The 14,356-nt window shown below is 44.7% G+C and overlaps 1 protein-coding gene across 4 annotated transcripts in view; it reads left to right on the top strand.

Moving 5' to 3' along the window:
• Positions 1-14,356, top strand: part of FOXN3 (forkhead box N3) — a 422,773-nt gene that overhangs the window by 393,765 nt on the left and 14,652 nt on the right. For all 4 annotated transcript variants that reach the window (XM_049769838.1, XM_049769837.1, XM_049769840.1 and 1 more), the window contains 2 exons: positions 541-606; positions 9,625-9,730. In XM_049769838.1, coding sequence (XP_049625795.1) covers positions 541-606; positions 9,625-9,730 — 172 coding nt within the window. The remainder of the gene's footprint in view (positions 1-540; positions 607-9,624; positions 9,731-14,356) is intronic.

Here is a 14,356-nt window from a genome sequence, read left to right as displayed (position 1 = left end):
TAGCCTCCTTCCACACTGCTATACACCAACACACACACACACACACACACACACACACACACACACACTTGTACAGTCCTCTTGACATTCTCCTGATAGAGGGAAAGGATTAGCTATCTTGTCCGCATTGCACTTACGTTTTCTTCTCATGAGGCTGTGGCCATCCCATGGCCATCCAAGATCCCTGTAGGTCAAATTTCTGTTCTCATCCCCCTCTTTTCCTCCTTCACCTTAGGGAACACCCTCTAGTGGGGTGTTTCTCCCAGAAACATACAGTACAAGTTACGGAGCAAGCGCGGATGACGGGCCTTGCTTGGTCTGAAAGGCTTGTAGGCCTGACTCCTTTGAGGATATTTTTCTCCCTCACAAATTCAAAAGGGAAATGAGAGTCTCCTTCAGGAACCAAATTGATCATCCAGTTCCTGAACATATTTTTTCCCTTTCTCTATTTTATTCATAAGCTGTAACTTGCAGGGGGAAAATCACACACACACACCAGCCCTGTTGTAAATAATGTTATTTATTGGTTGACTTTTCCAGATCCTGACATTGATGCTGCCAGTGCCATGATGCTTTTGAATACTCCCCCTGAGATACAAGCAGGTTGTGAGTAGATATTTCTACAGCATACAGCAACATAGTCTGTGAACCTAATCTTCTCATTTACATACCAGGTCATAGGAAGAACTAATGCTCAACTAAAACATCCCATGTAGAGTCACTTCCAAGCTCCCTCTGTGCATGCAGACATGCCTCTGCATCTAAACTTGCATCCGTGCATATGGAGGAATGGATTCAGACTTGTATTTTTTTTTTAAATTATAGTGTATTTCAGGGCTTGGGGCTTGCGAGAAGGGAAATGAACCCCATAAAATCGTTCTTTGTCCTGTAGAAACCATTCCTCTGTGTTTATAATTTCTAATTATAGTTTAAAAATATAATTTTTAAACACTTCTTTCTCTTAGAGAACATCATTAATATTAGGCTAACATTTTTTTAAGAAATTAAGAGAGGTCTGTCTGTTGTGGTGGGCATGCTGAAACTTGGAGTATCTTTGTAATGGAAGTACCATGGTTTACCCATGTCACAGCCAGCCTTCCAGAGTGTGACAGACAGAGATGCAGGGACAGTCCACTTGTAAGCAGGGCTTTTGTCTTTTATCTCTGATGGTCATAGAGTAATGTCAAGTTGAGACAACTCTTCTTTCTCGAGAATGATTCTTTTCTGTCTTCCCCCTAGAACTTTTCTAACCTAATTCTCCCCACCACCCCCCCCCCCCCCAATAATCTCTAGAGCTAGATTTCTTCTGTTTGTTTTGGGACCACTCCTGATTGGTTCAGGTACCATATGGGGCGCTAAGGATTGAATCAAGGTCAATCCTGTGCAAGATCTAACCCTTGTACTATCTCTCTTGCCTGGCCTCTGGAGCTAGTCCTTTAGAAAATTTTCCTCCTCAGTAAAAATTTTTCTCCTAGTAAAGCAACTAACTGGAAGTACTAGTCTTTCTCCTCTTGACTTGAGACTACTTTCTGTACCCACCTTCCTTTATCCTCTGACTGGAAGCCAATTGAACTGCTAGCCAACTGGTCTAACACAGATTGCTCTCCTTATCATCATCTGCTCTTTGCTGCATCTATCTCCTCTGGTATGAAGACCATGACATGAAGTGCAGGCCTCCTTTCTTCCCCCTTCTCCCCAGGGACTGTATGGCCTCTTACAGAAGAGGAACCTCTACTTCAGGGAGTCCACTCAAGAGTATGCAACTTCCCTCAGACTCAGGAGGGGTCTTAACTAAATAGCTAACATGGAATCCAGTTCTTCTTTCTCAGCTCTTCACGTCAGAGTCTTCCTAATAGTTCTGGGCCATAATGCTTCTCTTTATTACTTGTTTATTTAAAAAAATAATAAAAGAAGCAGAGGTAGACAGCATCTTCTTTAAGGAGATTTCTCCATCTTCCAGAGACTGCCACACCTGCTCCTTAGGGACTGCATTCTCAGTGTCTTTGCTAAGAATTTCAGCTGAGAGCCAGCAGTTAAAAGCTCAGGCTGCGCTTCTAATATGCAGACAACCACAGCCAAGCCAGTGTACAGCCAGTGCTAGCCTCTAACCTGGAATGTGGTTTCAAAATGTTGTTTGAAGTTACCAAGAAATAGATCTTTGTTAAATTAAAAATGACGACGACAACGACGATGACAGTAAACAAACATCTGCTCTCAGATAAGAGGGCAGGAGGAGTACAAATCAGACAGTAACCATCTTACTGTCTAAATGACTTCTCTAGCCAAGTTATCCCTCTCATCTTGGGGAATCATACAGATTGCAATAGAACCCACAGATTTTGGTCTCCTTGGCATCTGCCATTGTCAATAGTGATGGCTTGTTTAATACAATGACTCTGGTGGCTCGCACTTGGGTATGGTTTACACAATTTTCAGTTCAATATGTTCACACGCACACACACACACACACACACACACTTTTCATGAACTAGTATTATGGGGTTAAAAGGGAAAAGCCAAAGGATTAGACATTTCTGAGTCCTGCAGCTTCCAGAGGAGCCCAGGATTACAGGGTTCTAGTCCTCAGGTAGAGGATGGAAGGGGTAGTCCCTAATTACGTGGCTAATTCATTGTTTCAACTGTTCCTATTGGTATCCTCTCACCTATCCATCAGTGAGATGCTCAAATTGTAAATAGTCTTTTTTTGGAGTGAGGGCAGGTATCTAGTCTAGTCTACATAGCAGTGATGAATATACATTCCACAAATTCAGTGTTCTTATGTTGAAGCTGTAGGTGTGTTTTTATTTATTTTTGGTGTGTCAAGATTCCCTAAGCAATGCTCAGGAGGTCTGGAGTTCCCAACCAGTGACTTCCTGCCAAAAGAGTCAAGAATTTATACATTGTTTCTTGAGCCCTGTAATGCCAAGGATGAACTGGGCCACCCTGACAATTTTGGAGGCTTTCAGGGATAAACTCAGTAATGCTTAGGAACCCTATAGGCTGTAATCCTCTCAGTTGACTGCATGGTTCTAGGATTGACCACATTCAGGGCATGTGCCTCAACTTCTGTCCTATCTCTCTGTTTTTGTTTTATTCTTTGTTTTTAAAAATGTTTCTACCTCACTCTTACTAGAAAGGGAGTCATGGCTCTTCTGTAGATCCTATACCCAGAGCAGAATCCTAGGACATGAAAGTGGGGTGGCAGGATGCCCCCAAAGATTTTAGAAGGGGACAGCCATTGGCAGGTCTTAGAGGGAAGTACATTTACGAACTGGGAAATGGGTTTGGACACCAGACCAGTATCACCTCATCCTGGCTCCAAACTTTAGTAAAATTCTTACTCCAGGTCAAACCAGCTGTAAAGTCCTTGAAAAATGGAGCCAGACTCCCGGTTGGCAGCGCACGTGCATTGGGGTTCTCAGTACTCTCAGCTTGTTCTATATTGTGGACTATGTATGATCCAGGCCTGAGGCAGTGACAAGTCTCCTCACAGACCGCTAATGATGGTGCCGATGGCGCATCATCACCTCCCCCAAAGCCAGCCTGGAAAAACCAAGAGATGATTTTTCTCCAGAAGCTTCCAGAGACACTCTCTTCTAGTGATGGCCATAGCCTGCTAGCCCTGGAGCAAGTGTCATCTAGGATCTGGGGTCCTGCTTACTGCTCACTGGTCCCTGACAGCACATAGCCTGTCTTCAAGCGTGTGTTTGTGTTTATTTGTGCACACACATGTACGTGAGTTTATGTAAGTGTGTGTGTAGCTGTGTGAGAGAGTTCGTGCACTTGTGTGAGAGCATGTGAGTATATGTGTGTGTGTGGACGTGTGTTTATAAGTGTGGACATGAGTATGTTACTGAGAGGAGGGAGTATAAATGTGTGTGAATGATAGAGTGTGTGTCTGTCTCTGGGGCTTTGTTTCTAATGTCTTCTGTTTGGCGATGCCTCATTTCCACCCTGGACTGCCAGCAGCCCCATGAAAGCAAGTGTCACCAGCCTAGTCTGTCTGCCACTTCATCCAGAAAGGGTACATGCTGCCCTCTTCCCTCTCATCAGCCACTTCCTTAGATCTCTTCCATCCTGATTTTGCTCAGCAGTTGCCAGGCCAGCCCAGGCCTGGATGCTGGGCCCCAATCCAGCATCTCAGCTGAGTGGATCGGACAGAGGAAATTGCTCCAGAAGCTGATGAGAACCCCAATCAACCAAGCCTCCTTATCTTTAGAGGAGATTCCACACCACCACCACCCCTCCCCCCAGAAGCTAAGCAAACCACATGTTGCTGAGCTGGACTCCCAGTTGGTTCTCCTGGACATATCTGATGTGGCCTCTAGCACTCAGTAAGAGTTTCAGACTATAGTTGATTATGTGTGTGTGAGCGTGTGTGTGTGTTTGCGCGCGCACGCACACCACTTTTCAACAAGAAATTAGGTCTTGTGGCCGGAGAGATAGCATGGAGGTAAGGTGTTTGCCTTGCATGCAGAAGGACGGTGGTTCAAATCCCGGCATCCCATATGAACCCCTGAGCGCTACCGGGTGTAACCCCAAAAAAAAGAACTTAGGTCTTGCATATCCTATGGACACTTTTGGAGAAAAAAAATACATCCTAGGACTCTACTGCCTCATGTTTTCTTGAACTTGGGATTTTGCTTCTAGTCAAATCTATCCACCTTCCCATTGCCACCCACTGTTACTGAGTAGACAAAGTTCAGCTTCATAAGTGCCTGCTGTGCCCCCTTGGACAGCCCTGTGAGTCCTTGAACTAGTTAGAGGACTGGTCTCTGATCCTCAACAGGCCTGACTCTTGTCAAGTCTGATTGGATAGGCCCCAGCAGGGCCCAGAAAAGGGATGCAGAGTTCCACACCCTCCTGAACCTGGGTGAGGCGCCAGGTATACAAGGCACCCCAGAGAGCTTTGGGAAGTCAGTCCTCTGGGTCAGCCTTGTTGTCCCTGGCATCCTTTTGAGTAGACAGGTGGGAGAGCGGCTTATAGGAAAGGGCAGGATGGGGAGAAGCCCCTGCCGCTCAGCATATGGCGCTGGCAACCTTCACCAGGGCTGCCCTCCAAAGGCAGGCAGGAGTCCGAGGTTAATTTTAGAAGTGGTGGAAATCAAGGAAGCAAAGCGTCCAGAAGGAAGCTGGGATGCACCAAGGTAGCTGGCATGGAAGGAGTATAGCTGGTGCGTTGTGTGACTTCCACACCTTCCAGTGATCGTGTATGGATCCTGGCAAGTGGTGCTTGGGGATGGGACTCCCTTGTGCCTAGTTAGAAATAAGGAGATCCAGGGCCTCTCTAACTTAGGAAAATGTGCATTATCAACATGAGCTCTGGGGCCTGTGACCTTGGTCCCTCATACCATTAATTTGCTCATCACAGGTGCTTGTTTTTGCCAGTTGTCAAAATGAAAAACAGGACTGATCGAAGAAAGGAGGTGTGGAGCCTTGGCTGGTGAGAGCCATCAATCAGAAGTGAATTCGGGTGTCCAGTTTCCTGACACAGCTTTTACCTGGCTGGAGTCTGGGTGTAAAGTCCACTGGGCAGTTGGGCTGGTTGGCAAGACTTGAGGTTTAAGTGCTTTGGGTATCTTGAAAGGAAGTAGAGAAAGGAGGGAACCAACCGATGTACCTCCCAAATCTCTGAATCAAAAAGGACATCAGAATAGCCCTTCCAGTACCATCTCCAATATCTCCAATGGGCTATGGTTTGTTCAGATGCTACATTTTGGCCCTTGGGGAAGCAGAGACAGAAGGGAAAAAATTGGGGGAGCAACATCATAGCTGCCTGCCAGGCACCCAATAAGCAAACCTTGACACAGCTGTCACCCTCAACCCCCATCCCTAATAGCAGCACAGCCTGAGACTGGCCAGCAGTAGGGTTGGCAGAGGCGACTGGGTTGCAGCTCTTTTGAGAGAAAGAGTTCCCAGAATCCCAAAGAAAACCCTCTTATACATGCCAAAAGTGTGAGAGGTTCAGGAAGTAGGTCAGGGAAAGCCTATCAATGCTGCAACCTAGCATCCCAGAGATTCCCTTTGAGGGGAATACAGTTCATTGTCAGGAAAGTGCATTTTTACAGGGATGGTGCTAAGAGGTGAGATGGGACTCGGAGGAGGAATTGGAATGAGAAGCTCATAGGACAGGCTGCCATGAAGCTGAGCCAATTACTTGGTGCATCCTAAAGCACATTTCTACCTACTCTACGAGTAAGGAAACTGAGACTCACACCTAGAGGGTCCATTGCACAGAGCCTAGCCTCAAAACCTCTGTAGCATGCACTGAGTCCTCACTACAGGGCATGGACAGGCTCTTGCGATCTTCAAGTATGACCAGGATGATGTAGAACAAAACCCACCTGGCAATGGGGTCCTTGATGCTGACAGTGGATGTAACTTCCCTAGATCACAAAGAAAGACCCTGACACTTCTAGAAGCAAGCAATCATGTGTTTTCCTTCCGTTGTGGCTTTTCAGTTCTGCATATTCCAGTTCAGGGTTGTGGAGGACTGGCGCTCAGGGCACTCTAATTTGGGGGTGGTGGAAGGAAATAAGTGGTACCCAGTGAAACCCAGTGACCCTGGTGAGTACATTCAAGCTCCTAAACAGCAAAGAATCATTTTCTTTTTCTCATCAGCAGCCTAAGGAAAAAGGACATGCTGTATTTCTTCTCCCAAAGGTTTGAATGTTGTGATGATGTGGTCCAGGTTGGTTTCAGTTCCCTTCCTGTTGGGTGTGCTGATTGCCAAAATGCCCATGTTTGGGCCCAGGTCTCAACACATCAGAACCCATCCTTGTGGCTACTCCAAGTAGGAGAGTCCAGGAGAGCCTGGACTCAAGACTTCATTTCCTTCCCTGCCCTCCAGGCTCCCCTCTTCCTCAATTTGTCGTGGAATTTTAGATGTTTCAGCACTTGCACTGTGGGGGTAGGGGTTTACTTGAGTCGAAGGAACCCAAGAATCTCATGAACCATCATTGCTTTTCTGCACACTCTTTCCCTGGGAAGAGGGCTAAGCTCTTTCTGCCCGATCTGTTAATTTCTTGGTTGGTTGACTGGTTGGCTTTGGTTTGGGGTGCACATTCAGGCTGTCAGTGGCTGCTCTGGCTCTGTGCTAAGGAGTGACCCCCGGCTGTGCTTAGGGGACCATGTATGGTGTCAAGTATTCGAGCCAGGGCCACAGCATGCTCAGCCACATGCAAGGCAAGTGCCTACCTTCCTGTCCTTTCTCTCCAGCCCTGACCTGGTTTTTGTTTCATCCTGTTCATCTGTCTTCTGGCTCATCGGGAGTGGTTCATAGCACAGGCTACCTCAGCACGCACCTCCACGGATATTGAATGTGAAGAGATTGATAGTGATCCTGTATCGCCTCAGTACTGGCGCCTTTATTAGCTAAGTTAACTCTACAAATACTCTGCAAGATAAAATAGCATTTTTGTCTGTTTTACCTCATGGGACACAAGACTGTAAGTGGTTGACGGTACACCAAACCTAACTTCTCAGCACCATCCTGGCTCTTGATCACTATGCTGCGAACCCCTCCCTACTCCAACATCTTTTGCCAATCTTTTTCTAATACTTAGGAGATGAATCCAAGTACTTTTAGTTCCTGTTAGGGGAACCTTTTAGTTCCTCGTGCAGCATATTTTTATGACTTCCGGGTCCTGTGTTTGCTGTTCCTCAATCTCTGAATTCCCACTTAAGTGCCAATACTTACAAGCAGTCTTCCCAGACACTCCTGACAGAGGTCAGCACACTCCTCATCCTGGTACTTTCCAGGGTAGGTTTTCATTTCTTCTTTCATCCTCTGTATGTCCCATCTCTCTGTGGTGGCCTGAGTCTGCCTCATCAAATCCATTAGCTGGTACGGGGTTTAAAAATAAAAGATCCAGTACTTGATTTGTTCTGTTTATGGATCATGAATAAATTCCACTGCCAAGAATTGTAACTGTGATGTAGGTTTGAAAAATTTAAGTTATTGATATGTTGGTTCATTCTACCAGATATGCTGGCTGATCACAATCTTAGGGATGGTGGTCGAGGTAATATTTTCAGAACTAAACTGAACCTGTGCTGTCCACCCACTGGCCAGTCAGTTCCTACCCGGGAATTTCTTATGAGACCCCTTTCTTTTCTGGCAACTCACAGAGATTGAATCCTGTTTCTGCAAAGTTTAGCATACCATATGGTTTTACATGTCTGCCTAGGACTTCATTGCTCTTTCCCCCACTTGAACCAATATTTCCTTCTAAGTTTCATAGCTTGAGTCCTCACATGGGGAGCTACATTTCTTTTCCAATTAATCTTCGTGTATAAGAAGATTGCTTATTTGAGGGTCCCAAATGCATCCTCAGTTCTAATCCCCACCTTCCTATCATTGTCAAATAATAGTGCACATCTCTGGGCCTGGAACTTTTTGTTCTTGTAAGCTTCTATGCCCATTCTTCTTCACAGTCTCACTGTCTGATGGCATTGTAGGAAATCTTAAGACCCAGCCATATAAATTTCAGATTTCCTCCTGATAAATGATGCAGCTAAGCAGAGATATGGGCTCGTTAGCTCCAGCATTCCATCCCGGATGTGTTTCATGGGGGAAAGTGGGGTTCGGATCTGAGGCACAGTCACAGCAGAGGGATGTGTCTCTGAGAACAGTGATGGGTGTCGGTGGCCCATGTAGACCAATTTTCAGGGCTCTGTGGGGGTACCCTGTTGTATACATCCTAGATTCAGTCAAGTGGGGGATTAGGGGTAAAGTTGCTGGCAAATTTTGGGGAAATGAACAGGAGTTGATGGCTTCCAGCCAAGAGGTGGGCTAGGGTTTGTGAGATCTGTTAGAGAAGGTACAATTATGAGAGATGCTCAGATGTGCTTAGAAACTGCAGCTCCCTCAACCAGGAATGGAGGGAGCACTCGCCTTACTTGGACTCTGGTTATTATGAGACCCATACTGGAAAACACACACACACACCCTCACATTGACCTACACACACATATACACACCTGACCTCCCTGAGGCAAGGCCTTACCTTGGTGCAATGAGATTGCACTGAAGAAGAGTTGTGTGGGGAACAGGAAGAGGAGGGTGGTGTGTAACTGAGTCTTCTGCTTCCTTGGTACAATTAGGACAGGAGGAAAAGCATCCTCAACATCTGAGCAAAGAAGCACAGCACAAATGCTATCCTGTCCCTTCTGGCTGCTGGGTTAGTATGGAGGTCTGGCCAGGCCAAGCTTAAAACAAGTAATGCCTCACAGTAGTGTCAGAGCCCACTTTAAGAAACATAACTTTAAGAAAAAAAATTGTAATTTAGCTGTAAGCTGTTGATCTGGTTTTACTAACCTAATCTCTTAAGGCTTGGTATCTTTCTCTCCTTCCATATTTCTCTCTCTCTCTCTCTCTCTCTCTCTCTCTCTCTCTCTCTCTCTCTCTCTCTCTCTCTCTCTCTCTCTCTCTCTCTCTCTCTCTCTCTCTCTCTCTCTCTCTCTCTCTCCCTCTCCCTCTCCCTCTTTCTGTTTCTTTCACAAACACATACACAACACACTTTTTCTCTCTCCCTCTCTTCTTTCTCTCTCCTTTTGTCTCACTCTCTGGAAAACTCCAGTTGGATTCATGGGTGACTTCTTTGTCCTTTGTTCTTCTTCCAGTTCCTCCTGGAGTGATACAGAATGGAGCTCGAGTGCTGAGTCGAGGGCTGTTTCCCGGAGTCCGGCCATTGCCAATCACTCCCATTGGAACGTCGGCTACCGTGAGGTGAGAACTGGCCTGCCTGGCCAGAGTAGGGTGGTGTGGGCAATGGAATAAATTCAAAAGTTCAGGAAACACTGTTCCTAATAGCAGCTGCTGCTTTGTCAACTATCAAGCTATCATGTTTTCTTCGCCATTAGGACATGTGGGTGGGTCAATTTGAATTTTGACTGTAGAAGCTGGGGCTGAATAAGTGGAAGGAAATGGTGGGAAAATAGTTTACCCAGAGGAGGGTCTTACTCTAGACTTAGTAGTTCCTTAGTAGTACCTGTTCATGGTCTGCAACTCTGTGCAGATGTGGGACTGCTCCCCTTGAAGGAGGATCAGGGAGCATCAGATGCCCGGTCATGTGCTTTGGTTCATAATGTAGAGGAGCAGGGTGTCTCATGTCCCTGCCCCTGGGACAAATGACCCTATGATAAAAGTTCTCTGCAATATTTTTCTTGCAAGCACAAGGCTACACCACTCTCCATGGGAGCTGGGTCTGGCTCTTGCTTAGGAAGCACCTGTTACCAAGCTGCAACCCTTCACAGCTTTATTGTTACTTTATGTCTGCTCTATGGACCAAACTCCCTCTTGATGGGCACTTTGCTTTCCTGATATTTCTGGTCTCAGTGGAAACTATCCTAGGAAACTGGCTAACTGGGACCTGAGGGAGATAAAGTCACACAGTGTGGTTCCTACCAACCATATGGAACTTCTCCACTCGCTGATGTCTCTTCGTTCACCCTCATTGTGGCTGATCAGTCTTCTTTACCCAAACTCAGGAGTGGCTCTTCAGGGCCAGTGTCTAGCATCTGGTCAGAAAGGAATCTGGCAGGAAGTAAAATAGTAGAAGAATCAAAGGGCCACTCATCATTCCCACTTGACTGAAACTAGTAGAACTTTCAGAAAACTTAACAGGAAGAGTCTTTTTCTCATCTTTTTTCTTAGATAGCGAGGCCTTTCTTGGCCTCACTTCATTTAAAGCAAATACTGTTTTTCCATTTGTTCTTTTATTCTTCCCCGCCTCACCTACCAGAGATGATTTTCACACAGGGCAGCAATCTCATTTCTTTAGAATATTCAAAATTTAGGCTTCCAAACTGCTGCCTTGTCAGGTTTTTTGTTGGTGGTTGAAGGCCATCAGCCTTCTTACGACACAGCTAGCCCTCCTGGTGGCACAGAGGAGCAAGGCAGAGGAAAAGGGAAGCTTTGGACCACCTCACCTTCAATAGGAATTGCTTGCTTATTTTCATATTACCCTCATGGCATGTATCATTTTACCAACGAGTATGCTTTTGAGGCATTATTAAAAAATAATTGATTTAAAAGTTTTGTTTTTTTTTTTTTAATGAGGAAACACATTAATACAATGCAGAACAATGAAGTCTTCTTTCTGGTTACTGAGTGGACTCTCCTTTCAACCCATGTTCAAGTCTGGATTTTTTGTTTGTTTGTTTGTTTGTTTGTTTTTCAAAGCAGAAGATTGCAAATGCATCTGAGGCTATGTGGTACAAGAAACAGGTTCAGTTAGATGGAGCAAAGAAACTCTATGGTAGAACTCAAGGCATCCATCTGTGGTGAACAGTTGTGGGGAATGCACATAAGCAAGAAAGTGTGCGCGTATTTATTTTATTGGTTTATTGTTTTGTTTGGGGGACACACCTGGAATTACTGGACTCCTGGGTTGCCATGGATCAAACTTGGGCTTCAGCAATGCAAAGCATGTCACTAGCCCTCTGAGCAATTTCCCCAAAACTTCCTTCTACTTTATGTTTTGTTTTGGGGCCACAGATTGCTGTGCTCAGGGTTTACTGCACTTAAGGATCACTCCTGGCTGACTCAGGTACCACATGAGATACCATAGATCAAAACGGGGTCAGCTGTGTTAAAGGCCACCTTACTTTATTGCTAGAGTCACCTCTTCTATTTTGTTTTTGTTTTGTTTGTTTTTTGGGTCACACCCAGCAACGCTCAGGGGTTACTCCTGGCTCTATGCTCAGAAATCACTCCTGGCAAGCTAGGGAGACCATATGGGATGCCGAAATTCAAACCACCGTTCTTCTGCATGCAAAGCAAATGCCTTACCTCTATGCTATCTCTCCGGTCCCTAGAGTCACCTCTTGGTCATGGTCTCTAACCAGATCTACAGCATCCCGGAGTGTGAGACTGTGGCAGTTTCTCTGCTATGGGCCTCGCAAATCATAGGCACTAAAATGTTCTCAGATGGACTGGGCAGCCACAGAGCTCATTTGCAAAGTCAGTATCTATGTCAGTCTATGTCAATCCAATTACATGCAAGGAAGGAAAGCCTGGTTTATGCTTTCACATTCTTTGTAATTTTTAAAAGTCTTAATTTGACCACCTGTGCATCCAGCCTTAATTTGCAAAGCTTAAGAGGAAAGCAGTCCAGCAGAGAATGTCTTTGGCCAGAGCTCATGGCAGCCACCAAGGATTCCTAGGGGGTATTCAAATATTTACACCCAGTGGCTGCCCCCAGCAGCTCAGCTAAGGGCCAAAGAGCTATTAGCACCCACTAAAGACCAATTTCCAGCTCTGCTTTGTGTGACAGGTTCTCTGTGTGATTCTAAGCGACTTTTTCTTAAGTGAAAATATTTGTCTTTCGGGGATTTTTTTCTTCTTTTTTTTCCCTCCTCGGAGTGGCAAAGGCCATGTTTGTTTGTCTTAACTCGGAAACGGTTATTGACATAGATGAAGTGTTACTTTTATTAGCTGATCATTACACAGCTTGTATTTGCTGGGTTCCTTTGCATATAATTATGATGTGAAATCTCCTTGTAAGAGTATCTGTCAATAGTGTAATTGACTTTACAGTGTTGACTCTTTACTCAATAACCTTAGACAGTGGAAACCTGCTTTATTTTTAAATTCGCCTCTGCACGGAGTTCTTAAGACACATTATCCTTAAAGAAACTGCTCACACATCTTAAAGTTTTATGTCTGTGTCTTCTGTTGCCCTGCAGTGCAATTGCTGGCAGAGAGGACAATAAATATGGCACATGATTACAGGCCTGGACCCTGTCTTTGTGGGCCTCATGGGAAACAGGAGCCCCAAGTTTGTTACATCACAGTATTAAGGGCTTCCTCCCAGGTAGGGGCCATAGCAATAGCAATTCTTCTGGATCTGGGCCACTTGATTACAATGCTTAGGACTCTTTGACCAAAAGTAGTGAAGAATAAAACATTTGGGGCTTGACAGAGGATAAGCCCTTTGTTGCAGCAATAGAGTTTTTAGAAGTCACATGTGTAAATTTGGAAGTCAGGTTTCTTGGGTCCCTATTCTATAGCTGTAGAATCGTGGGAAAGTGTACCCTGGCTTGGGTTATTAGAATTAATATATAATTTTGTTCCTAGCCCATGAATGACTACACATGTGTTTGATTGGCAAGTAATCAAAAAAAAAAAAAAACCCACGCCTGATTCTTCAATGGGCAAAGGACTTGAATAGTGTTTTCTCCAAAGAAGACCTACAAGTACAGAAAAATGATGTCCAACACTCTAGTTAGAGAATTGCAAATTAAAATTACGCAGAAATACCGCTTTACACTTAAGAGTTTGTCTGCTTCCAATAGAAAAACAAAAACCAAGCTGGAGTAATAGGCAAGTCTCCCCTGGCTTGGGTTATTAGACTCAATATACAATTTTGTGTCCAGCCCATGAGTGATTACACATGTGTTTGATTGGTAAGTAATCAGAAAAAAGACACCTGATTCTTCAATGGACAAATGACTTGAATAGTGTTTCTCAAAAACAAAACAAAACAAAAAAAAAACCAACAAGAACATAAAAAAGATGTCCAACACTCTTGTTAAGAAATTGCAAATTAAAATTACACTGAGATACCACTTCACACTTGAGTTTGTCTGCCACCAATGGAAAATCAAAAATGGGCTGGAGCAATACTGCAGAGGGGAGGGTACTTACCTTGTACTGGGCCAACCAGGCTCAATCCCTGGGATCTCATATGGTTTCCTGAGCTTTCTAGGAGTGATTCCTGAATGCAGAGCAGGAGTAACCCCTGAGCACCACCAGGTATGCCCCCAGAACAAACAAACACTCAAAAAAAATCACAAGGGTGTTTTTGGAAAGATTGGAAACTTTCAGCCCTGTTTGGTAGGAATATAAAAGGGACCAGTTGCTGTGGTAAATATGTGGAACTCATCTTGGAACTTTCATGTAGGAACAGGCAGTTCCAATTTGGAGGGTTTAGCCAAAAGAATTAAAAGTGGGATTTGGAAAGCATGGGTTTGTATTTGCATAAGTGTACTCACCTCATCCACAGTAGCTAAAATGTGTAGGCATCTTAAGTGTTCCTCAACAAAGGAAAAACTAAGTTGCAAATAGCCATATAGACATGCGATAGAATATTTTTCTACATTAGGAGGGAAATTCTGACACTACAATATAGAGGAACCTGAAGCATTGTTTTAAATGAAATAAACTGGTCACAAAAGGCAGATACTCTGACTGTACTTAGATGAGATACCTAGAAGAATAATACTAGTAGAGACAGAAAGTAGAATTGTGGTGACCAGTGGCTTTGAGTGGAGAATGCATGGAAAGTTACTGTTTAATGGGTGCAGAGTAGCAGGTCATGAGATCAATTCTGGAGGTGGCAGCATGTTCACA

The sequence above is a fragment of the Suncus etruscus genome, chromosome 3 (genome assembly GCF_024139225.1).
Source record: "Suncus etruscus isolate mSunEtr1 chromosome 3, mSunEtr1.pri.cur, whole genome shotgun sequence".
Lineage (NCBI taxonomy): Eukaryota > Metazoa > Chordata > Mammalia > Eulipotyphla > Soricidae > Suncus > Suncus etruscus.
The sequence above is the reverse complement of the archived record's forward strand: the minus strand, read 5'-3'. Positions and strand labels throughout refer to the sequence as shown.